General features: G+C 32.3%; 3 protein-coding genes and 1 non-coding gene across 6 annotated transcripts; 1 reads left to right on the top strand and 3 right to left on the bottom strand.

Moving 5' to 3' along the window:
• Positions 1-3,515: 3,515 nt before the first annotated feature.
• LOC142549758 (uncharacterized) lies at positions 3,516-4,758 on the top strand. The gene has a single exon (XM_075658872.1). It carries the CDS (start codon positions 3,516-3,518, stop codon positions 4,521-4,523), a length of 1,008 nt encoding a protein of 335 aa, XP_075514987.1. The 3' UTR covers positions 4,524-4,758.
• A 2,712-nt stretch (positions 4,759-7,470) lies between these two features.
• On the bottom strand, positions 7,471-7,542 carry TRNAT-CGU (transfer RNA threonine (anticodon CGU)). The gene has a single exon. It is a non-coding gene; the product is annotated as a tRNA-Thr (tRNA).
• A 232-nt stretch (positions 7,543-7,774) lies between these two features.
• On the bottom strand, positions 7,775-12,943 carry LOC142549757 (uncharacterized). Of its 2 annotated transcripts, none has more exons than XM_075658870.1 (7): positions 12,547-12,943; positions 12,393-12,432; positions 10,819-10,889; positions 9,415-9,509; positions 8,446-8,513; positions 8,092-8,202; positions 7,775-8,007 (listed from the first exon to the last, which is right to left on the bottom strand). In XM_075658870.1, the coding sequence occupies exons 1-7, from the start codon at positions 12,851-12,853 to the stop codon at positions 7,875-7,877; spliced, it is 825 nt and encodes a 274-aa protein (XP_075514985.1). In that variant the 5' UTR covers positions 12,854-12,943; the 3' UTR covers positions 7,775-7,874. The 2 variants fall into 2 exon arrangements, with proteins under 2 accessions (XP_075514985.1, XP_075514986.1); XM_075658871.1 differs by having other exon boundaries at positions 12,393-12,448; positions 12,493-12,729.
• A 5,336-nt stretch (positions 12,944-18,279) lies between these two features.
• On the bottom strand, positions 18,280-20,863 carry LOC142549756 (COBRA-like protein 4). 2 transcript variants are annotated; one of them, XM_075658868.1, is made up of 6 exons: positions 20,562-20,863; positions 20,397-20,477; positions 19,485-19,941; positions 19,258-19,405; positions 18,905-19,182; positions 18,282-18,822 (listed from the first exon to the last, which is right to left on the bottom strand). In XM_075658868.1, exons 3-6 carry the CDS (start codon positions 19,927-19,929, stop codon positions 18,542-18,544), a joined length of 1,152 nt encoding a protein of 383 aa, XP_075514983.1. In that variant the 5' UTR covers positions 19,930-19,941; positions 20,397-20,477; positions 20,562-20,863; the 3' UTR covers positions 18,282-18,541. The 2 variants fall into 2 exon arrangements, with proteins under 2 accessions (XP_075514984.1, XP_075514983.1); XM_075658869.1 differs by lacking the exons at positions 20,397-20,477; positions 20,562-20,863 and having other exon boundaries at positions 18,280-18,822.
• Positions 20,864-26,240: the final 5,377 nt, after the last annotated feature.

The raw sequence follows: 26,240 nt of genomic DNA, 5'->3' as shown, positions 1-26,240 counted from the left end.
GTTCACCACTTATTGAGATACCTCAAAGGTACTCCTGGTCAAAGACTTTATTTCTCCTCAGCATCCTCCTTGCAGCTAAAGGCATTTTCTAATGCAGATTGGGGTTCTTGTATGGACTCCCGTAAATCAACAACGGGATTTTGTGTCTTCTTAGGTGACTCTCTCATCTCATGGAAAGCAAAGCGCCAAGCTACCGTTTCTCGCTCCTCTGCTGAGGCCGAGTACCGTGCTTTAGCTTCTACAGCCAGTGAACTCGTTCGGCTACGAGCTTTTCTAAAAGATCTTTCTTTTGATTCTGCCCAACCTTCGACCATATATTGTGATAATTTGGTAGCAGTACATATCGCATCAAATCCTATCTTCCATGAAAGAACGAAACACATCGAAATTGAGTGTCATTTTGTTCGACATAAACTCAGTGATGGCACTCTGAAGCTACTCCCAATTCGATCGCAACAACAACTTGCGGACATGTTCACCAAGCCATTGCCTTCTTCTGCCTTACTTCCAATGTTGTCCAAGTTGGCTGTTAAAAATATTTACCAACCAACTTGAGGGGGAGTTTTAATTTTATATATTTCATATTTTCAGCCTGTAAATAGGAGTAGGTAGACTTGTATATAACAATTCTTTTCCCTCTTTCTCAGTACGATGGAATAGAAGAATGAATCTCAGATTTCCATTCTCTCTCTCTGTTTAGTTCTAATAAACATTGATAAACTTTTCGATGTACTTGCTAATGTGATCGAGAAAGTTAACAAAATTTTATAAACAAAGTGAGCATAACATCAACCTCGACCAACTACAATGACAGACAAGAAAAGGGCCAAAATTTCCCGATTATACTGGTCAAATAAATTTTCTTATGGGTCATTTTCAGACCTAGAATCAGTTGATGAACATAAAAGTAACCAACTCAAACCAACACCAATCAAAGATTTTAAAGCTCATTGTTCAAAAATCAGCAAATTCTTCAATGACCACATACAGTGCCTATAAGATCTAAACTATTTTGTAATGAATTGAGCCTTTTCGTCGAACATATTGTAGGCAACATATGCATTTGTCAAATACTATAAAAAAAAAAATACTACTATTATGAGCCTATGTTACAAAGTTTCAAAGCTCAATGAGGCAAAAATGCAAAACAATGATGTATGAGCAAAGTAAAATTAAAAAGAAAACACACTGTCAAATCTATTTTTTTATATAAAAATTTAAAGTCCAAAAGATTCATTACCTAGAAAAATTATGTAACTTCTCGATTTAGGTTTGCTATGACCTTCCCTATTAATCGAACCGCTTGCTCTTTTCCCAATAACTTTTCTAACGTGTGGAATAAAATATGAATAAGACTATGACCAGAGCCGTACATGTGTTGAATGAGTCCTGAAACGAAAATTGAAAAATGGGCCCTCTTGTTGCAGTAATAAATATAAAATTCAATTTTCAAATAGTAAATATACTAATAAATAAATAAATATACCAAAAACAATATTTTACATCAATAACAACTCAAAAAATATTTAAAATAACTACATAAATACTACTTGTCTAGCTGTTTTAGAGACGAAAATATTTATCAAATCTGTATAACCCAATTGTTGGACCATTTCTTTCTCAATCGACAACATAGCTAGTTCATTTAGTCTATCTTGCGACATTGTTGATCGAAGATAATTCTTGATTAACTTCAACTTCGAGAAGCTTCTTTTTGCCGATGCAACTGTTACTGATATGGTTAACAATCTTATAACCATTATAAGTAATTGAAAATAAACCATGCAGTTTCACCAAACACTGCATCATATCAATTGCTCTTTTTTCATTTATTATATAACATCTCATGACCATCAACTCCGATTACAACTCATCACCATTAATGTCTGAATGTTCACCATGACTCAGAAATTTTTGAAGCTCCATACAAAAATTCATCAAGCTATTTAAAGGCTCACTCTTTAACTTGTTCAAATTCAATAAAAAGCTAAAAGACTTTTGATATTGTTTAAATTGTTCAAATCGAACTTTAAGAGAAAATCGAGCTTGATCAATTATAAACAGAAGATATTCAACTCTAAAAGCCTCTTCATCTCATTGTGTCACATTATCACTGTCACTTTCATCAAATTGTTTTTTTTTTAATGATGTGTTTTTCTCGAAATTAAGGCAACTGCTTGGTTAGCCTCATAAGAGGTCCGGCTATGGGAGTGTTTTGTTAATCACACTCCAACCCTACTTTTTTAAATTCATAAGTTGGGAAGAATTGCATCATAAAATAAAGGAATTTTATTTAATATTATAACTTTAATATTTAAATCTATTTTTAAATTTTATTGTTTTGGGCTATGTAGGGAAAAAAATTCCGAAGTAATTTATTTGTGTTGGTTCAACTTATATTATTATATATAATTAAAAAAAATTAAAAAAAATTGGGCCTCAAAAAACAAGGGTTATGCTACTATATACAAATTGAGTTAAACATTAAGTTATAACAAGGTGTGTTTGATATTACAAAATTATTTTAAATACATTTTTGAAAAGATTTTTTCCAAATAAAATGTAGGAATTATTTTATAATTTTTAAATTATTTTGTAACTCAATTTATAATTCAAATTAGAGATATAGTATTTTTCAAAAAATAAATAAATAGTTCATCGGACTCCTTTGTCTCTGAGTAGGCGTGGCCCTGCAATATGCATGTGACAGAAAATTTAGCCACTTAATTTCCTTTTGTAGATGTCGATAAAGCACAGAGGAAACCTTTACGAAACGTACAGAAATACAGATGGTCCCTTTGATTAAATTAAATTTACATCTGTATAACTTCCCTAGGATATAGATATGGGAAGAACACTTTTTCCATTAATTAAATACACTTAGATTACATCGACAGAGTTGAATCAAAGATTAACGACTTAATTAAACGCCAAGCTAATAGATAATATTTTGAAAATATATAATAAAATCTCTCTCATTTTGACCAACACATTTCATATCTCATGCAAAGAGTACGCGTGGCTGCCTCTGCACCATACTTTTATTCTTTTTATTGGAGAATGGTCTGGCTCAGGCCGAGCATCTTCTTTGCTCCAAGCACAGAGCTTGATTAATATATATAGATAAATACGTGCATAGTTGCAAATATATATGCTTAGTACAAAAAGTTAAGTATCCTCTTTGATGCTATCTTCCTGTTGCAAGTACAAGTTTCCAAGCAGATTTCTTAATCAAGAAATTGTTTACTGATCACTTAAGAGCTCCATATATAATTCCATTTTTTTCTATCTAAGTACTAAATTTCACATCGTTTTCAGTTCAACATCTGTTATGTATATATAGATTTCAAGGAAAAAGATATTTATTTAGTAATCAATATACGCATGACAGGTAGTTTGGGAGCTGGATTTGGGAAGTTTTCTGCAGGATAATAGGAGGGTTTTTCAAGATCTCTACAGGCTTATCGATTTAATTAGCAAGCACATAGATTTCCTCTGAGTTTATAAGTTATCAGATGGGAGACGTAATGGAGGAAAAAGAAGATTTTAACAGAATTCTTCAAGAGATCAGCAGCGCAAGTACTACTACTTCTATGGCCTCATTGAATTCGACGTCATCGTCATCATGTTCTAGGTTTATGGATCCCCGGATCGTCCGGGTTTCTCGAGCTTTCGGAGGTAAAGATAGACACAGCAAAGTCTGTACTGTGAGAGGCTTGCGCGACAGGCGAGTGCGGTTGTCGGTTCCGACTGCGATACAATTGTATGATCTTCAGGACAGGTTAGGGTTAAATCAACCAAGCAAGGCGGTGGACTGGTTGCTTAATGTTGCAAAACATGAGATTGATGAATTGCCACCTCTCCGTTTCCCAGATGGAAGATTTGGCCAAAATCTTCATCACAACCCAGCTTTTCTTGAATTTGGGGGCTCTCAATCTAATAAAGAAGGCTTAAAGATCAGTGGCAGCACCGTAGATGATACAATGAAATATTCTAGATCAGATGTTTTCTGGGGGAAATATAAGGATGCAACAGGTGGGAAAAGTGATCATAGAGATGGGTATTGGCCAAGAAATCAAGAGGAAAGGCAATTCAACTTCGAAAACCAGGGTGCACTCGTTGTTTCTGCTACAAACAACCTTCTTTCTAGGCCAAATCCCTCTTCATTACCAATTTTTCTTGATAATAATACATATAATAATCAAGTTTTCAGATGGGATCCTTCCAGCTTAACTCTATCCCAACCGTCGGATCAAGCAACGGAAGATTTGCACAATATTAGCCTGATGCCAACGGCAGGTTCTCATCAAATTCTGGTGTATCAACCTGGAACAAGTACACACGAATCTCATTTACCTTCTTCAAATTCAGAATTCGACCCGAAACAAGTGAATTTACAGGCTTCGCAGTTATCTGTTTCTCCGATCACTTCAACTGTCAATGACTCCCATACTGCTCAACCGGTAAGGCCATCCCATCTCAGCGTAACCGCAAATCTTCTCCCTTCACGAAACAACCGATAGTTCTCTGCTGGTGAAACCTTTCCTTGATAAAAGATTCGTTTCGAATTCGTCCTTCTGCGAGAGGTACTTCGAACCACTCAATGCATCTATACTTCTTTCATCTTGATGAATATATAAACCTTGTCAGCTGCTGAAAATATAATTATAATGAGTTACACTCACACTGATCTTCACATATAGAATTACATGGTCGACAAATTATCATGTTGTGATTATATTTTCTAAAACACTTGAATTTAAAGCCTGTAATTCTTTTTACTGGCTACTGCAGTATATTGTTGAATACTTGACTTATGGCATGATACAGTATTTCAAACTTAACACCATAAGTCTCCAACATTTTCTCATTCCACGCGGAATCGAAACAAAAAGTCCTACTATATATATTTCATTTTCTTGATCATATATTTGCAACATGAGGAGTAAAAGAAGACAATGGGAAAGGGTTTTTGTTTCTTGGGGGAATAATGTAGGCATGGAATTGTCAATTTTTACGCAAGATCCAAGGAAATAAATAACACGCAGAAAAAATAAGCGTAATCTTGAAGGACTCGTGACATGGAAAAGATAGCGTGTGGTCCATATTAAGAAAAAGGTGACAAAGATTGGTGAAGGTACAAAGTTAATTAGGGTTTGGTTTATTCATTTGATGTGTGTGTGTGAGTGTGTTTAAATGTTTATACATACACATGCATGGGACCACATGCAAAAGTCTCGTAGAAGGGTCCCCATGCTGCTACCGTTGGGTCTTCGGATGTCTCTGTCTGCTATATATATTCAGTCGGCCAAATAATTAAGCCAATTTACTTTAGGGTTGAGTGAGTTTCGTGCATTGTTTTTCCATCCTATTGTTTCAAATTTCTACAAGAATATATACTTTCCACAAAGAGCTTTAGAATAACGACTTACACGCATATTCTTTTAGACATACAAAGATTTTGGACTTCAAACTATGCATACTAAATAGCCATCTTCAAAGATTAGGAAAAATTACAATTTTGTTATTTTGTGTTTTTTTTTTTTTTCCGATTTCAGTTATCTATATCAACAAATTTAAGTTTTTGTCATTTATCTTTCAATATTTTGCAATTTTAATCATTCGTATGAAGAGTGTTGATGTGAATTTGTGCACGTCAGCACCACACTGGCGTCATGAGGAAAACGATGAAAAATGTAAAAAAAAAATCAAAGATAATAGATTAAAAGTGAAATTCGATAATATAGCCCACTAGAATTATAAAGAAGCAAATATATGTGACCGAATATATTCTCAGACAAGATTTTTCAGGATATAATTTCTTATATTTGGGTTTGAATTTCCTTCTAATTAATAATTTAGAAGCATGCATATATGATATATAGCAAGTGTATACTATATCTGTATTATCTGACTCAAGTTTAATAAATAATATAGTATAGTATCAGTGTATTACAGTATATATAAGTTGAATAGGATTGTAATTTATGATTCCTTTCGGAATTCTTAATCCTTATCTCTTTCTTTCTCTTGAAATTTAATTTCCATTTGTAAAGTATTAAACCAGCAGTCTAAAGAATTGACTTAAAAAAAAGTTATTTACGAATTGCTAATCGATATAATGGTTACATACTTAGATTTAATAATTAATACATTTAATGTGAATATTAAATTTGTTAAGCTAATAACAGATTCTAATAAATGTGATTTGATTTCAACAATCTTCTATTTTCCACGAGGGGGACATTTGATACCCGCAATAATTGACCATTTGGGAAGAAAGTGAAGACGAATAATATATCTTATATTAATTTCTAGGAAGCGGTAGTGGTTTTTTTAAAAAAACTTTCTGTTTGGTGGTTCGTGAGGTGCTCGTAAGCTTTAATATTTCATTAAAATAATATGATTATATATTATATTTTTTATTTTTTATTTCTAATAACTAGTTTGAATATTTTGAGTCGAGTTTGAATTCGAACTCAAGTCAAAACAGTGCTCTAAAAGTCGTTGCCGAGGGTGGTGGGTTGTCGCTCACCACGCCCACCACCCGATTTTTACAAAGATTACACCTGTGGACATTGCTACATAAATCCGCCGCCTAGGTGTCTCGAAATCCACCTAGGCGGATTAGTATATTTATTTTTTAAAAAAAATTTAAAAGCTCGTAATCTCTCGAATCTAATTTCTATTATCAAAATATTTCAAATACATTAGTATCATACTATCATGTTTGTCAATAATTTTTTTTTAAAAGAAATTATAATTTGTACTTCAACCTAATGTCTTAAAAAGTCATAGATTTTCAATTCGAATAGTATACAGATGAAATGTTAGAAATATAGAGATGAAGTAGAAGAAAAATTAATCGAACTCACGTATTCGATCCACAAACATTTGCTTCTTGTTTTCTCCTCTCTTCAAATGTCTGAACAAACATTAGACATCCATACATGTTTTAAAACTAAAATTTCACAGTTTATCCCCAAAATTTCAGATTTCAAATGATATTACAATTAGGAAAGCTTATCGAACAAGACCAACTTAGAACTGGTTTGAATGCAGTTTTGATTTAATCTGATTCAATCCATAACCAGTTTAATCGGTTTCAAATTGAATTGAATCAAGCATCAATATTGAATCAGATCGAGTTGCTCGAAAATAGAACCTGAACCATTTGATAATAATATATTTAATTTTTGATCGTTTTACTTCAAAAAAGAGTACATATTGGTTTGGAAAACTGAGAAAATAGTGATTCAAATTTTGTTTCAATTCGGTTTCGGTTTGGATTGGGTTATACTTCGAATCAGGTAAATCAAATGTTATCCAATCCAACATTCTACGTGATTGGTTCGGAATCCGCAATCTGGCCGAGTCCGGTAACATTCCTAACCACAATTTCATATTAATTAAATATATTTAATTTAATTTAACATAACAAAATAACGGGCGATAAAAGGAGGCGAAGCAAGCTCCCGGCGAGGATCGAACCCGCGACCTTTCGCTTACGAAGCGAACGGACTACCACTATGCTACGGAAGCCATTTTTGAATTCTTTATTTTTAATTTTTTTAAATTATAAGATTTTGGCGATGCAATGGAACGGAATCTATACTCGATTTGCGTTGATCTATAAATGGATGGGACCCTATCGCTTTTTCATTGCTGATTTTTTAGAAATCCACTAAAAGAATCGTGAGACAAACGAAAGCGGGAAGAAAGATGCTAGCAAGCAATGAAAAAACAGGGAAAAAGGTTTGATTTTGTTTTTCAAAAAAAAGAAAAGCAATGAAATGGGTTGAATTTCATTTATTTCTTTTATGAAGTTTGAAATATCACTTTTTGGATAATTGAATTTCGAGTGCAAATAAAGTTCACAATATTGATTCAAGCCGCTTTAACTTAGGGTCGAGGTTTTCCGGCGCCAAATATTCTTCTGGAATGAAATACGCATCTGCCATAGCCTTTGCTTTGTCCAGCACTTCCGACGGCACAAACTTGAGAAGGCTGTCACCAGAGAAAAATCCCAAAAAAAGCTTGTTAAAAACTTTGATGCATGAACTATTTGCTGTTACGAAATTATCTGCTTACCTATCCATTGCATCAAGAGCAGCAACAATTTTCAATTTCATTGATTCAATTGGAGCCTTGGATTGACTTCTTGATGCTTGCAAAAGCAGAGAGTCGAGTTCTTCCAAGGCTCTACAAAATGGAATTTTCACAAATGAAAAGGATAAACCAATAGCCTTATATACAAAGCAAAGAAAAGCACGCATCCCCGCCCGTATACCATTCTTTCCCTCTGTCTTGTCATTTCAGTTTTGATATGTAAAAATTCCCGGATCCGGGAGCGCACAGTCTAACAATCTGGTTAACGTAAGTACAAGGATTTGTGTTGCTTTGCAGCACAGCAGAACTACCATGACTAGGTAGCAAAAATAATACCTTAAACACTGATCAACTGCACTGAAAGCAGGTTTGCCATTGCCAGCATCGGAAGCATATTGTGCAACCTGAAAAATGGTAATCAATTACAACTATCACTCCCCGTTGTGGGAACTATCTTGAAAAATCATATTAAATTGCTTCCAAGGTAATTCTGGATTCTACTGCTCAAAAAACATTTACTCGTACAACCTGAGCACTGCAACACTTAGTTTTGCATATTTTGTTGGTAGTCTCCGATCATTTTACCTATATTAGGGAAGGGAAAACATTGCTTTGAGACATTGTGCACGATTTTTACCATCTGTCCTCTCAATATCACCTTCATTTATAAGCTACAAAGAGGCAAACACTTGATGTTTCAAAGTAAGCTATAAAGTAGCTGGAATTGGGTTCAATTTTGGCTGAGTTAGCTACTGGCAGCTTATATTAAGTAAGGCGATATCCTAGTAGGTGAGCGCTTGACCAATATTCACGGCTTCGATTCCCCATACCAACACTTTTTCGGACAAGCCTGTGGTTTACTTTATTAGGGTGGTTTGCAAGTCAGTGTATTAACACAGAGGTTTAACCAGTGCGCACAGAATGATAGCGGCTTTGTGATCCCACGTCATCAAAAAAATGGTAGCCGTTGGTGCCTTCACAAATTTGATGATTCTATCTATTTTGAATTTGAAGCAGGCACCAATAACAAGGGGTAAATCAGAACCCAGATTTATTCATCTTAGTAGTGTCACTGTTAAGACTAGCTGGTATATGATCGATCAGCAAAAGTGGAAGTCAATATTGGATGGAACTTAGTATTTACAATAATATTTTACCAAGTCTTTCCTTTGGATCTTCACTAAATTATAAAAAAGACATTCCACATAAGACGAAATAAAATAAACCGAGAAGCCCATAGTAAAATATGTCTCACATTGTATAAAGATAAACTGAATAAAGGCTAATATAAAAACCTTGACTTACAGCTCGAATGTTAACACGGAAAGATGAAGCAGGACCAGATCGTAATAGATTCCGGCAATCGGCAAATTTAGGTTGATCAACTTCCAATGAATGCTCTACAATGGAATCAGTATTTTATAAATACATCACTTTGAGCTTTTGTTATTTTCAATAAATCAATGGACACAGAATCGTTTAACTTAAGTTTCCGAGTATCACAAAAAATCCATGATCTAAATAACCAGCCTGATATTATATATTCTGGAACATTAAGTAACAAGTCAGGAATCAGCAGATGAACGTATAAATCCACTGATGAATGTTGTCCTGATTTATTATGGATTCTAGTTTATAAAATAATTGCATTCTTGAGAAAAGCATAGGTAGCTTGGGTATTTGAACATACATGTTTTGGGGGTTAAAGAACTCCAACAAAAGTGAACTTCGAAAGAAACTACCGACTGACGAGTAATCTCCCAGTGGAAGCTAGTAATATAGAGAAGCTGGAATCAGGTAGCTGACATATCCAATAAGGTAAAAAATCATGTTACATTGTTATGCACTTAAGAAACCATGGAGGGTGAGACTGTCTCAATATATCAAACAATTTCAAAAATATATCTGTAAGGAATCTCCCTGCCGACCTCGCTTATTAATCTGCCGCTTAGCGTAAATTTCTTCCCCAATGACCTTAAGAAAATGTAGTTAACAATGGCCTTCAACAAAAAAATTATCACAGTTTGTTATGTTCATGACTGAAGTCTAATCACATGCATCGGCAAGGCGCAAATTTCTTTAATCACCCTCTATGAAGCAACATCCGTATAAATTGATGAATGAAGGTCTTCCCTTAGAAGTAAGCAGACAACAACTAATGACGCTGATTATCTACCACAAAACAGTCTCTTGGTAAGCCAATAAAAGAAACAAATTCCATGCGATGTGTAGATTATGATATTTAATATGTAGATTGGTATTGAACAGTTGATAGGATAAAAAAAATTAGTAAATTTGTTGCACATTATTAATTCACGTCCCATTTTTAACTTACTGAGTATGTGCTACCTAGACAAATCAGCAATTATTGCATAAAAAAGGGGAAATTTGTTGGGTCACATATGTTTGGTTATTTGCGTCTTCTATGTTATCAGATTTCCAGTCAGACCAATCTTAGTCATTTATCTTCACAGTTGTTGAAATTTTAGTCATTTTTCATAAGGATTGTTGATATGTCACTATACACATCACATTAGCACTGGATTGGTGCCACATCAGCGCCATGTTCGAAAAAGAAATAAGTTGCCAAAAAAATAAAAATAGCAGACCAATATTTAAATTTGACAATGCAGATGACCAAAATCGCGAAAGAGAAATTAGACAAAACTAAAAATGCAATTTTCCCCGTAAAGATTTGAAGAACCTCACCTAATTCCTTCATCTGTAACCCAGTTAATAAAACAGCCGGTATGTAAGTCTCTAGCGGATCAAGATTTTTCCTGGATAAAAGTTGGACAGAACAGATATATTATACACATTAATAAAACTATATATCAAGTAGTGGCCAACACCGGAATGGAACTTCAGCTAAACCATGACTTGCCAAGAATTATGCAACCTTTTGAAAGAAATTCAAATAGCAATTTATTTACTTTAGAAAAATGTATGTTGCGCTGCATGTGGGTGACTACGGTTAAAAAAAATGATCACAAAATTAAGATAATGCTTAAAGACGTTTGAATAAAATCATGTTTATGAGTATTTATCAATCTAAAAAGATCAAAACACAAGAGATGAAAGCATCGTGACATAAGTTAGATACGTTCACTTATACATATGACACATTTCGATCTGCTTCCTACATGATTTTGATATAATGACAGCTCTGTCAAATCGGAAAAGATATTTTTTCATCCAAATACCAATCATAAGGGAAAAACAATAAAAACAAATTAACGTGACAGTGATTTTACTAATGCCAAAACCAAAATGTACTTAAATGGACCACATGATAACAAACGATTATCAACTAAAATTCTCTTAATTAAAAAAAATTATCATACTAATGTTAAAATAAAACCATTAAAATTGTTATTAAATTCAATATTTAATTATGCTTTTGCTAAATTTTTAATCTCTCATGGATTTTGTTTGCATCTCACTGTTTGTTTTTTAAAATTACATATTGTGGGTAGTTAATTTTATATCAAAGTGAATCTTTTTTAAATTAATGTTGATGACTATTACTTTCACGTGAAATAAAATTTTAAAATAATATGAATCAAATAAATATGTGTAATAAAACATATATTTTAATAAGATAATACATTAAATAATAAGATAAAAATATTATATGTAAAAGCTTTAATCTCTGGCAAAAGTCGAAAGTAGTTTTTATTCTTTTTAATTTTCTCACTAATTTCTAATTCTATGTATACAACTGAAATGCATATGAAAAAAAAACATTAGGAACATAATTAAGTGCATGGACTAATTGTTCATGAGAAAGAGTGTGCGCCTGAATTTTGTAGCATAAATGTATGTAAGACACTTGAAAAATGTAGCGATTAAAATAGATATACAGAATACTTTCAAATTTATTGATATAATTACTTGATATAAAAATTAGGAAGTAGGTCTCTTGTGAGACGGTCTCACGAATGAGACGCGTCAACTCTACCGATATTCACAATAAAAAGTAATACTCTTTGCATAAAAAGTAATATTTTTTCATGAATGTCTGAAATAAGAGATCTGTCTCACAAAATACGACCCGTGAGACCGTCTCACACGAGTTTTTGCCAAAATTAGGTGAAGATACATGACAATTGTAGCAGCCCCTAAAGCTTAACTTGAATTTGAGTTTCAAAGGCTTGTTAGTAATTTAAACTATGGATACAGCATCAGGAATTCCATTACGTGGACAAGTTTTAAGGTGCCATTTACAATAATCAGTTAAAACAACTAAAAGAGAAGTAGATTTGTTCAAAAAAAAATCTTACTTTTTGACGTATCTGTCCAAAATGCTGACCCCCATAGCATCTGCAAAACGAAACAATAAATGGAAGTGATTTCATTTCACGACAATCCACAACAAAACAAAGAAACAATGAATGGATCGAAGTGATTTCCCAAGAATTCAGAAAACGCACATACCATTGGATAGAGAGAAGAAACTGTTAAGGAAAAGAAGTGACAAGGAGACAGATCGTCTGCTGGGCGTGAATAGTCTTTGGTTGAAGGTGAAGCTGGAGAGCAGCTGTGAATGTGAGTAAGGGATAACTGAAGCAAAAGTCCCTTCTGGAATCTCCACCGGAGAAACAGACTCTGGAGCAGCATCTCCAGCTGAATTTCTCAGTAAACGCAGCCTGCTCGTGAAAGAAGATGCAGAAACTGGAAATGAAAGGTACTGATTCTGGGTGGAGGTTAAATTAATCAGCCCACCGGTGACCCGGGCAGCCATGGTGCTCTCAGCGGACTGTTCTTCTTCTTCAGGATAGTGTAGAGAGAGACCTTTCAGAGCCAAACAAATGTTATCGGACTAAATTTTTAACTTTAAGATATCATTTACGTTGCTTTTTACTTGCATAACCAACATTTTTTAATAGTTTAAATTTATAAATTATTTGAATAAAATATGATAAAAATGATTGTGATATATATTTTTTTAAGTTTTAAATTTTTGATTTTTTTAAATTTTATATTTAAATACAAATTATTTATAATTTTTTTATTAAGAAAGTATATGTCTATCTAATAAAAAATTTAATTTACATACATTAATTGGTCCAACATACATTTTTTTTTTATTTTATGATTTAAATTTATAAATTATCTTAACTATCTACTTTGTTCGATTTAAACTTTTTAACTTTCTAATTCATTTACTCTACTGGCTATAAATCGTATGTTTAAACAAAAATTTGTTTATAATAAATTACTATTAGATTATATGTTTAAATAAAAAATATTTACATTTTTTATTTAGAAACCAAACATACAAAATTGTTGGGGTGTAATAATTGTTTATACTGGTTAGAGTAATCGAAACGTAACGCTTGAGCTGCAGTACATTTTAAAATATTTGAGTTGCACCATTACTATCAGCCATAACTTTTTGTAAGACGACAAAAGCCAATGTTACGGGTTTGATTTTAATCAAAACGTAACGTTTGAACTGCAGTACAATGTTACGGGTTTGATTCTCTCTTTTTCAAGTTTTTGAGCTCATGTTTTAGTTTTTATTTTAGCGATTTGATATACAATAAAAGGTGACAGAGCCCTTTAACTTTAACAAATGTATGGCATATATAATATACTCATTTCCCATTTTATGGACGACTTTCTATAGGAAAAACGAAAAAAACTAATTACATTATTTACGTTACTAGATTAAGTGATAAGTGGATATTATTATGTATAACACTAATTTTACAATTTTGTTTTAATTTTAATTTCGATAATCCATTTCGAGGGTTTTTTTAGTCTTTTATGCACATGAAAAATAATAATACTTTGCAGTTTGTATTGTTTTCTTGTCGAAACAACAAAAATAATTATTAAAATTCGGTATTTTAAAAATATAAATATTTTGTCATGGATTAAAAATAATATTGGTTTACAAAAAATTGATCATGCTTAAACTAAAAGTCAATTTTATCCTTAACATAAATTGAATTAATTCAATTATTCTTATTAAATTCAATTAAACAAATATTATTATATTTAATATTTTTAAAAAATATATATGTATATATTTTTATTCAAAGTTTATATCATGATAAATAAGTATCATATTCTTTATATTTATGTATTAATAAAATTACGATTCAATAAGTAAATCAAGTATAAAACAAAAAAAAAAATAAATTTAATATATTAATAAAATATAAAAAAATAGAATATATCTCATCGAAACATAAATTTATTAATAATTCTTTCGCGACTCACGAGAGCCACTGTTACTCAATTATTGTATGTCGAAGGCATAAAATGGCCACCCATTTACTTAATTTGTATCTTCCTCTGCAACCCACCGACGAAATCCAGCTGAACCATTCAACGTCCAAAATGAAGAAAATCACGGCCAAGCAGCTGAAATCTCTTCGCTCGGCCTCCGTATTAGCCCTCGCGCTCCTATTTCTCATCATGAATCTCGAGAAATCCGACTGCCTCAACGCCGCCGCCAACCTGGCGGCCGAATGCAACGCCACTGTCGTCGGAGACTGCTTGCCGGGAGACGAGGAGTTCATGATGGATTCAGAAATAAGCAGAATGCTTTTCACCCGTTCATCGAAAACTATCACCCCTCCGGCGCAAATCCCGAAGAGACCCTTCTGTGACCAGAAAGTGTATGGAAGTTGCGTACCGAATCCCAACAAGTTGTACAAGCGGCCCTGCAACTACAGAAATCTCTGCGGTCGGAAGGATTAATCGCCAGCCGGTTTATCCGAAAATTTGTTGCGGTTCCTAATTGGTAATGCAAACAGCTCAAGTTACTTGCATGTATGCTATAATTCCTCGAAAGTATTCCAAAATATGTATCTTTAAACCATACGTTTCGTTTATGTTTACCGTGATTTATATTTTATGTTTATATTATGAATGTTGTATACTTGTATCTTGTCGTTTATATTTGTCGTGTCAAAAAAAATGTATTATTTTAAATAAATTGAGTTTAATACATGTTTTATTGTATTATGTTTATCAAATTAATTAAGTTCGGTTATATAATATATTATGTAATTATATAATTATATGTGTGTGTTTTTGAAAATGAAAAAAAAGAAATGGAGTATTTTGTAATATTTTTAGAGGATATGGGTTGGAGAAGGTTTTTAAAATAGAGATCACGGATCTCTATATAGATGATGAAAAATAGAGGACATGGGTTGAAGATAATAAACATCTTTCGTTACAAAGTATTGTTTCTGAACTTAATTTGCACCAAATCAAATTAAATTGAAAATCCAGTCTCAACTCACTCAGTTATTTCCCAACTATATAACCAAACCTGCAAATTCTTCAATGAAAAAGATGAGTAATTCATTCTTCTGCTACCTACCTGAGATGAGGCAGCAGCCTTAGAGCCCATATATGGAAGAGGTCTCAAAAATTAAAAATAAAATAAAATAAACGTAGTAATGTGGCATTTTATCTAAATAGCTTCAAATAAGTGAAAAATATATAGATTTCTCTTGCTTTGTTTTTTTGGATAAATTGGAAATATATTGAGAAACTTAAAAAACTTTGAAATAAAATATATAATTGGTAAACAGAGAGTTCATATAAATTGATAAAATTTTGATTTTATTTTTTAAATTTGTTTCGAGTCCTTGCTAACATCATCGAGTTTCCTCTACCGACACAAAGAGATGCATAGAAATTAATGACTTATTGGCTGGATGATTCATTAATTGTTGAGTTACCAACTTGCCTATATTGCAATGCCCCCACCATGTTGATGCTTCATCACTTGGTTTAATTTCTTGCAAATTCAATTATTTATTTTATTTTGGAAAGAAATTTGTTGGAAAATTAATAATGATTCCATCTGGTAATTAATCATTTCTTATTATTCTTATAAAATTAGTTGGCAGATATTTTTTTTTAAAAAAAAAATCAATTTTGTATAAAGTAAGATAGTTATTATATTATATTAAAATAATTATAAATATATTTATATTTACAAATAAGTTTGATTAAAGTTTAAATTAAACGATTACCAAAATATTTAATTCTTTTTATATAGATTTTAGAGTAATTCTAGACAGTCTCACAAATCTTTATCTGTGAGACGTATCAATCTTACCGATGTTCACGATAAAAAGTAATACTCTTAGCATAAAATGTAATATTTTTTCATGGATGATCCAAATAAGAGATCGTTCTCACAAAATACGACCTTGAGATCGTCTTACACAAGTTTTTGACGAGATTTTAATTATCTAGTATTTTTAAAACCATCACTTTACTCTTTCTCTGTGTAAAAATCTCGCCTATAAAATAAACTTGAACAAATTTGAGGGGCACACCCCCTACTGACCCAATAATGGGGCAAAGTTGAGTAAAGGAGGACGCTCGATAACAGGGGACTATGATCTATATAATTCATTGTTCCCCCTCTCCATCCCTGCTAGCTATAGAAACAATGAAGGGTACTACCAAGCAGCTGCTTCCGGCTGTTTTGCTGCTATTCCTCAGCATCTGCAGTATCCGAAAAGCCCAACATCTAAACGCAAGTACCAAATCAATCGCAGAATTGTTGTCCCGTGACGAGGAGTTCATGATGGAATCAGAAACAACCAGAAGGCTTTTGGCTGGTCAAGGAAAAACCATGGGCTACCAAGTGCTACGAAATCGCAACATGCCCGCTTCCGGCTGCACCCCGTACGGCAGCTGCGTACGGAGAAGTGGTGTACCCTACAAGGAGCGGAAATGCGACTACGCCAATTTATGCGGCCGCCTGGGACATTAAACTCATGAATCAATTATTAGCAAGTTGATCTGCAACGACGCTGCCTATATTTCGTGATTTTGCTCGTGTCCGTATAAATTACAAGAGAGGTACGTATACGTATGTGCACGTCTGATTGTTTCATGTATAGTAAGTGTATATATACATATATATCTGTGTGTGTGTGCGTATATGTGAAATAAGACTGTCAGCCGTGTGACGATTCGATTCTAGCACTGCCCTAACTTCATATGTTTGGCCAAACATGGACCGTCGGATCTTGCACAAAGGAAATACCCTTATTCTAGGATTTACGTTCACCTGAATGAATAAAGATAAGAGGCTGTAGCCTATGTATGTGGTCGTTCAAGTTTAATTCATTCACTGTGTTCCCATTTCAAGCAGGAAAATCAGCACATTTTATTATAAGTTCATATTTATATTATATTATATTTGATTTTGTTTTATAATATATTTTTTTCATAAGATAAGATTTTTGATAGTATGTTGATAAAATTAAGATTAGCAGAAAGAAATATTGATAAATAAAAATAGGATTTACTGGATAAAAAGAGATTGGTAAGAGACCATGTTGATGTTCAGCAATTAACACCCAAGTTAAATTTCGACTTTCCAATTATTAATGATTTGGTTTGAGGTTCAATAATGCAGTAATAACTAAAAATGAGTAATTTTGGTGTTAAATTTTAACTTCTCAAAATGAGAGATAATGCATCCATATATTTTAGTATAATAACTATGGAGGTGTAATTAGCTAAGAAATTTGTTGTAAAATAATAATTCTATTTGGCATGCAGTTTTTATTAATTGTTGATACGACATCGGACAAATCATTATCAATTTTCAATGTCATGTCACTATTTTTATCTTCATTTTTCGATTTCACATCATCATTTTTCGATGTTACAATAGTATATTCGAAGTTATTTTTTCTTGTATTTGTTAAGATATTTGAATATGGTCAAGGGAAAGTATTTTAGAAAGGATTTATTTATTTATTTTTTGTTAAATTTATTGATTTTATGTCAGGGTTGATTTATTCGTTGAATTTGATATGGTTTGAATTGATGAATTTTAAAGTTAGTTTAAAAAAACCAAAAGAAAAAAAAGTTGCATCGGGAGGTTAAATGGTTACACGAAGGATTCGTAGGAAGGATTCATCAATGAATTTTTTTGTTTGAGTGAATAGATGAATATATTTTTGGTCAGGGATTTTGGTCATGTATGTCTGTTTTATGATTTTGATATTTTAAATAATCATATTTCAAAATCTTTAATTATTCGCGATTTTCGATTTTTTTTATAAGAGCGTTGACGAGTTGTTAACTTGTTCCGCGTCACGTCGACACTACTCTAGGGAAAAAAAAAAAACCAAAATTGCAAAACAATAGGCTACTATTACAATAAAATTTGAAAAATGATGGATTAGTAATATCATATTACAAAATCGCAAAAATTAAATATATGAAATGAGTGTTGCAATATAATTTTCACTTTTTTGTATTTCTTCAATCATAATTTTTTTTTAAAAAATGTTGTATCAAATTTCCACATTTATACGAAAATAATTACTTTAAAAACAATCAATTAAAAAAATGACCGCAATTTACTTCAAAAGGTTTAAATGGCCTTCCGAACTTTCCAATATTTTCAAAACTTGGAAACTCATCGGCACTATACAACGAGAAACAAAATTACAGAAGAGACTAAAAATCTAGGGAAGAAAGCTTGATTTGAATCAGCAGAATTTGGCAAGAAGGGGTAAGAATCAGGCGGGGGTAGAATACACTCTTCGCCGTTGAAGTACACTTTCCGGGGAAACCCCCACCCCTGCTTGAAGGTAAAAGTTTCCTTGTCCTTCTGAAGAAGTACTTCTGACTGAACATTTCCAAATGGCCCAGCTTCCATTAGCAAGTCATTGAAGAATTTCATGCCATAGAACATCCCTGTGTCATCTGCATTAATATCAAGTTATAGCACCATATATTATATTTGAAGTTTGTTAATGTCATTTGCTTAACAAATCAAGAAACTGACTGATGGAGCCATAGGGAACAAGAGGCTTGTAATCGAAGCTAAAAACTTGAGTCGCGTTATTGAGATTCGGGTGCTGGACAACGAGAGTCCACTGCGTGTAGTTCATCCGGTAGTTAAAATTAGTTATCGCGACCTTCACACGCCAGTAGTCTTTGTAGTTGGACTTAACGTGCCAATGAACCCGAATCGGGCACATGTGATGCGTGCATTGGAGCAGAGGCGTGTTGTCTTTTTTCGGAGTGTTTATCCCCACCACGCTCAGAAGTTTCGAATAGCTCCTGTTAAAAAACCAGGTTGAACATATGATACTTGGATGATTTTAGATTTTTTGGTGCAAAAAAGTGAAATCTTACTTGACACATTTGTTTTTGTTTTCGCATCCACAAGCACAAGAAGGGCAGGACGTGATTGTTTCATTGTAGAAAGACGAGAATGAGACGCAGCAACTGGGGTGCTTGTGGGCCAGAAACTGAGAATATGTGCAAGTTACATTCCACGTCACTGCCCACAGAAAGGTTCGATTAAATCACAAATTTATCTCATCGAACTTTTAGAGAAACAGGGCATGAAGACTACTTACTCAGGGCTTGAGTTTTTCTTCGACGATCAGGGGTGAGAAATGCGGTTGGAGGCACGATCTTGGCAGGGCCACAAGTGTATCCCGGTAAAGGGCCTAATAAAGTGAAGTTTTTAGGAAGTTTAACCGTCTTGTTAGAAATTCCGGCTTGGCCAACACTGATTTGGAATGCGGAGACGGCTGCCTGTGGATCTTGGCCCCAGGCAGCCAGGATTCCGCCCTTGCAGCAGTTGCTGAATTGCTGGTTGTAAGGCACGCCTGGAAGTAAGTCTACGACGGTTGGGTTCTTCTTGCAGCAATGAGGGATAGTTCCTTTGAACTTGGAACAGTCCCCTTGTTCGGTAGCTTGAGCACCCTTCATATCCCATATCACTTCTTTCTTAGCCCATGTCCACCCAATGGTCCACCCAGGGCTCATAATGTGCCGATACATTTGGAAATTGTTCATCGTTACGACGGCCTACGAATCATCCCAAAAAACTTAGTCCATTTAAGTTTTCATGTCATAGATATTTCTTACGTGTACCCAGTAGACATCCACTTTCTTGTTACCTAGCTAGAACTTTTCACAATAAGAAACTCTCAAATCTATAATCTTTGGCAGTGGTGATGTCAAAAAGTCGTCTCAGATGAAAGAAACTGAAAACTTACAAGATTATTCAAATGAAGGGGACAAAATATACCTTCTATTATACATTTTGATGTAGGAAAAACACACTCGATCATAAAACATTTAAAATTTCCAGATAGCGCGGAGCCATCCGTTGCTTGGATACCAAAACATGGCAAGATTGCAAGTATTCTATACCCTCACATGTTGGTATGTTCCTGATCAATGTTAAAGTTTTGATCTCAAACTAATCAGAGTCGATTTACGTAGCGACTAACTGACTATGGTTGGAAGTAGGTGCTCACCACATAGCCATCTGCATGTCCAAGATATCACATCCCATTTGATTGTTATGTTCCCATTTGGATCCAAAGGATCATAGGCATCTGCATGAAAACAATAACTTCAAAAATCATGGAATAAACATAGTTAGATTCAAACTACATTTGGAGACAATGACAGAACACTACCTACGTAAGAAAACAGCAAACCAAAGAACAGAGCTACGAGAAGGAGTCTCATGCTCTCTTCTATATATGTTTAAAGGCCTAAATGTTTAATCTGGTAGCTCTATTTTTCCAATAAATATAAGAAACAAGTGTGTGACTTGAAGGTTTTTAGAGTATTTTGATGTTCAACTACTGGCAGTTGGGTGCTTAGTTTTCCTCTTTCAGACTGAATAAACAAGAGATGGAATTCCTGTATCTTGAAGCAAGGATTTAACCTACAACCAGCAATATTTCTTAAAAAGGAGGATTCAAGAAATTCTAAAATTTCTTGGAAATGAATTGATGTAACTAATTTTTTTATTGTCTGGTCCTTTAAATGTTAGGGAGATAATTGAATTTTCATTATATTGGTAAATACAGTAAAACTTCTATAATATAATACAAGGAAAAGAAAAACATCAAAATTTAAATTCCAATTAACACATATAAAAAGCTTAACATCTTCCTAAACTCACGTTTCTACTTTGGGTGAGGGACATTTGTGCACAGTGGAGAAGTCAATTTTCACGAGTAAAAGTTAAAGCTAAGCAAAGTATGAAAATGTTCTTCTTACAATTTTAAGTAAAGAGTAAATGTTGGTATTTTATTGCCTAAACGACCAAGTAAAACTGTTTTTAGCAAAACTTCAGCATCACCACTCATCCTCCATTTCTAGAATTTCATGGGTAATTTGTGTTTAAAAATGCAGAATTAGTTTATAATTTATTTTAAAATATTTTTAATTTTTAATGGTTTTTGACTAACATGTTGATAATACCTAAAAAAAATATTTAAAATCTAAGTCATTATTACATTCCATTTAAAAAAACAAAACAAAACACCTCCCGTGAGAGCGAAAAGTTTGACGGACTCCTACCCATAAATTGATTAAAAAAAAAAAGAGTCTTTATTTGTTGTTTATTTCAATATTTAATAGGGTGACAACCGACAATGGAATATTTTTCACAAAATGGTATATGTGATCTTGCATTTATACAATATTATTAATAATAGAAAAACTTCCATTACACTTTGATTTTTTTGGTTGTATGAATTATATATTATTTGTTAAGATTAGAACTTGGACCTAACTCAACTTCCATATTGCAACTCTCAGGTTATTTATCCAATCGATGTGAGACAACTAACATTATTCAAGAATCACAGTACCTATTTTTTTATATATATAAAAAAATAGTTGAAAACAGGTTTACTCCCTGATGGCTGCTATGGCCTTTGTTACTGGGATGTGCATATCTTAGCTTACTAGGAATTTACTACTTAATCCTGATGTCAGCTACAAACTAATTTTTTAATTTTATTATTAATTATAAACATTTATACCTAATAATAATAAGTGGAATATTTATTATTTTATTATTAATTCTAATCATTTATACCTAATAATAATAAGTGGGATATTTATTATAATTAAAAATCCCACAGAATAAATTAATAAAGATAAGCTCGCAAAACAGCAGTTCTGGAAAACTAAGAGGAAGGAGAAAGATATGCAGAGCACCGCCTCCGTAAGTTCCTCCGACCGTTCACGGCCACCAGAGTTCATGCCTGCCGTCAACCACTTCTTCTCCGGTGGAAACTGAATGAATTTATTATAATCATCACCTTTTTTCACAGCTTATATATACATGAACCTGTAAAACAAAAACCCTAGCAGGTTGCTAGCTAGTTGTGTTTCGAAATAATCATGTTAATTTTAGTTTATACAAGTGAAGAAAAAACATGCACAATTCATAAATACAATTATATTTTTAAAGTAATCTGAGTACTCTATTTTTAAAATTGTATTTTAATAGGTGTTAATAAATAATTTTAGTTAGAATAATTTTGAAGATGTATATAATACTTAAAGTGGGTCTCTTGTGAGACGGTCTCATGAATCTTTATTTGTGAGACGAGTCAACCCTACCGATATTCACAATAAAAAGTAATACTCTTAGCATAAAAAATAATACTTTTTCATGGATGACTCAATAAGAGATCTGTCTCACAAAATACGACTCGCGAGACCGTCTCACACAAGTTGTTGCCTAATACTTGAGCACTATAAGTAATCAAATTAACATGTTATATAGTCGATGCCGCTATACCAATAAGTAATCAAATTAACATGAGAAAATTATAAAGGAAGTAAAAACAAATTTTGGAAAAAAAAAATTTGACGGAAAGGTTTTTAAAATTCATTTTTATGTATAAATAACACAGTAGAATTATATAAATCTAAATATATATGTATGTGTGTGTATGTATGTATGTATGATCTTTCTTATTGGACTTTGCGTTAATTTCTTCAAGCTGTGTTATCCATAATAAAATAATGTATATATCAGCTATCTATTTTCTTTGAGCCCGTATTTATTTCGGATATTGTGCGATTTAGTAAGCTAAGGCCCAATTAGATTGTTAAGCAATGAGAATTTCTCTAAATTCATGCATACATACATACATATATTTATATATAATATATATATATATAATTACAACTGTGGTCATATATTAGCTTTTATCATCTATTTTGCGAGATTTCAGATTAGTCAAGTCATATATTTTCAATTTTGGCAATATAATTAGTCATTTTCAGCGGAGATTGCATCAGTGACATGTTAGTGTCATGTCAGGACCATATTAGTGTCACAACGGACAAATTATTAAAATTACAAAAAAATAAAAATAAATATAGATACTGAATTGATATTGAAATTTGACAACATAAAAATATAAAACCTCGAGGAATAAAATATAAATGACTAAAATTACGATTTTCTATATCGATTTCAATAAATATTTCACCACTCAAAATTTTTCCGCTCTCGTTTTGGGTAATATAATTGAATTTTTGTAATATGGTTTTTAAAATTTCCGATGATCAGCCATTATCTTGTGTAAACCTCTAATCTCTTATATAACATTCAACGAATAAGTTTTGTAATTACGAATCAACCCAATCCAAATTTAAAGTGAAAAGTAATATTTTTAGCATAAAAGATAATGTTTTTTTATTAATATGAATATATGTCTCGTAAAATTGATATGTGAAACCTTGAATTCAAACATGACTCCATTAATGATCGCGGATGTGTTCAAAGGAGGAACTTTATCATCAATTATTTTTTTTTCGAACATATCATCAATTATTAATTAGTACTATTTATTTAGTTGTGCCTTTCAGTTTGTACTAAAGTGGTATCATTTAACTAACTTAATAATGCAAACATCTCAACTAATTAAAAGCTTAAGGTGAGGCTTTAACATTATAAAATAAAAAAAATAATTCTATAGCAGATTTAACCTATAAATTTGAAGTAATAATGACAGTCAACAAACCTGATTTTGTAGGGTATAAATTCAATTAAATAATTAATTGAAACGACCAATCATTTTCTTATAAATTTGGAACATTTTGTCAGCTTTTTATTGGCAACAAAGCATACACATAAAAAAATGTGTTATTAGCAAAATAATATTAATATAAGATAAGCGTGCAAAAATAAATAGTTGATCAAAACTTATCAACTTATTTTTCTTAACTATTTGTCGGAAGCATGTGATTAGGTGAATTTTGTAGCATTCCAACACATGGTTCAGATCCTAAAATGTAATATAAAAAAAACCCTAAAGAATTATAAAATAATTTTCAAAGAAATCCAAACAAATTTTCTTTAGTTTATGTAACAAAAATAAAATTGTATATGGGTTTATGTTCAGTTAAAATAAAATAATAAGTGATCATCATGATCTTAATTTCCCTATTTCTCATTATTTCTTTATGAACAATTAATAATGGTAAAGAAAAATTAATACTAATTAGTACTGTTTAATTAAAAGAATGCTATGATTGGAAAAGTATGATGCAAATATCACAAAATTAATTTAATGGCAGTGTCATATAATCTTGTCTTACAATTGTATTACATCTAACATTTCTTGAATTAAATACATTGTTTCATGAGAATTAAATGTCTAATAATTTGTCTCAAACTATAATGTCTGCTGTGCTAGTAGAAATTAAATGAAGGGCCTTTTACATTTTCAAAACCCTATTTATCTATATATCCTATGATATATGTTTTTTTTTTAAACAATAGATGTTTTTATTTTTAATTTTCTTTGGAATGACATGATTTTCACAATTAAAATTTTCAATTTCCCAAATAATCACGAGTTCGATTGATTCCTCTTACCAACAATTTCTTAGTTAAGTTTGTCGAACAGAACTTGCTGCTTAGCTAGTATGATTTATTCAGCTGACGTGATATATGTAGACTATTATATTAAACTATAGAGTTTACCCATTACACACCCGACGTAACGGCCGCGTGTTCTCATCACTCAAAAAAATCAATTCCCTATCTTATTATATAATGAATGGTAATAGTATGTTTTTATATTTTTGTGTACATAAGGTTTTCAGAAGACATTAAAGCAATGATGCTGTCACGAGGATTTTAAAAAAATATGTAAGCTACAAATTTTCGTATTTCCATCTCCGAACCAAACCAGAATTCAAATAACTCTTTTCTATCCAAAAAAGAACGCAATGCAAGATACCAAACAGAAAAATAATGCATAACCAAAACTGAGATAAATTCGGAAGCGATTCAAAGAGGAAATATGCCTCGATTCCTTTCTCTCTGTCTCTCTCTCTCTCCCTTTTTTATTTGATTAAAAATAAAATATCGTAGGGTTAGGGATGATGAAAGGTGGGTATTAAAGGACGACGATTACGATAGTCCCACGAAGGGTAACATGCAATTGGAAAATTTTCCATGGACCCCTTCTATAACATAAGAAAAAGAAACGAATCCATGGAAGGGGCTAAATTCTTGCTTATTGTGACCAAGCAGTCACCAGATCACATGTAGTTGCAGAAGACCTTCAACTTTCGACATATATTAGCTTCTATGAAAAGTTGTATTTTTTGTTCAATATGTTTGTCTCTTCGCGATCTTTGTCATCTATATTGTCAATTTCAATCTTCCTTCGGTATCTTTGTTTTTTTTGGCAATTTTTGCCATTTTTCCGAGACATGACGATGATTTGGCACCGATACGACGGTAATGTGATTATTTGTGCAGTAGCACATCAACACTTGAAATTAGAACAACCAAAATTATCAAAAATCAAAATTAGTTATCGCGATGGCTTAGTATACAATATAGATATGTGGGCTATATGCAGTGCAAGAGGAGAATGTAAAGTTGATATATGGATTGCAACAAATCGATGTGTGCCAATGGTGAAATATGGGAAGAAACAAAAGCAAGGACAAATAAAGATTGAAAAGGGGGACCTTATTAACACATGGTGTGGCCATGGGGTTTCGTCTGGCTTTTTGAGTGATTTTTGCAATGGTGCCAACCAAAAGCCAAGATTCTTTCACCATATGTACATGTTGTGAAATTATTTTATATTTCGAATTTATTAAACCTTAAGATTTTATATAATAAAAATAAAAAATATGTGACTTACGATTGCATATCAAACGAGAATATCTAATGCAAGTTTTATGTGTGTGAGTTATTACGCCTAATTATTATATATAATGTGCAAAAGGGATGGATAGGATATTTATTTGCACAAAGTCAGTGTCTAATTGTCTGTCACATGTGCATGCATGAAGTTGAGATTTGGATTCCTCAT

The sequence above is a fragment of the Primulina tabacum genome, chromosome 6 (assembly GCF_025594145.1).
Source record: "Primulina tabacum isolate GXHZ01 chromosome 6, ASM2559414v2, whole genome shotgun sequence".
NCBI classification, from domain to species: domain Eukaryota; kingdom Viridiplantae; phylum Streptophyta; class Magnoliopsida; order Lamiales; family Gesneriaceae; genus Primulina; species Primulina tabacum.
This window is presented reverse-complemented; position numbering and strand designations above follow the sequence as displayed.

Coding starts and splice junctions, on each gene's coding strand:
- LOC142549758 (XM_075658872.1), top strand. CDS start 3,516: ATGGGAGACGTAATGGAGGAAAAAGAAGATTTTAACAGAATTCTTCAA.
- LOC142549757 (XM_075658870.1), bottom strand. CDS start 12,853: ATGGCTGCCCGGGTCACCGGTGGGCTGATTAATTTAACCTCCACCCAG. Junction 8,203..8,445: donor GCAGTTGATCAGTGTTTAAG/GTATTATTTTTG, acceptor TCCATTTTGTAG/AGCCTTGGAAGAACTCGACT. Junction 8,008..8,091: donor GCTCTTGATGCAATGGATAG/GTAAGCAGATAA, acceptor CTCTGGTGACAG/CCTTCTCAAGTTTGTGCCGT.
- LOC142549756 (XM_075658868.1), bottom strand. CDS start 19,929: ATGAACAATTTCCAAATGTATCGGCACATTATGAGCCCTGGGTGGACC. Junction 19,406..19,484: donor AAGAAAAACTCAAGCCCTGA/GTAAGTAGTCTT, acceptor TTCTGTGGGCAG/TGACGTGGAATGTAACTTGC. Junction 18,823..18,904: donor TGTTCCCTATGGCTCCATCA/GTCAGTTTCTTG, acceptor ATATTAATGCAG/ATGACACAGGGATGTTCTAT.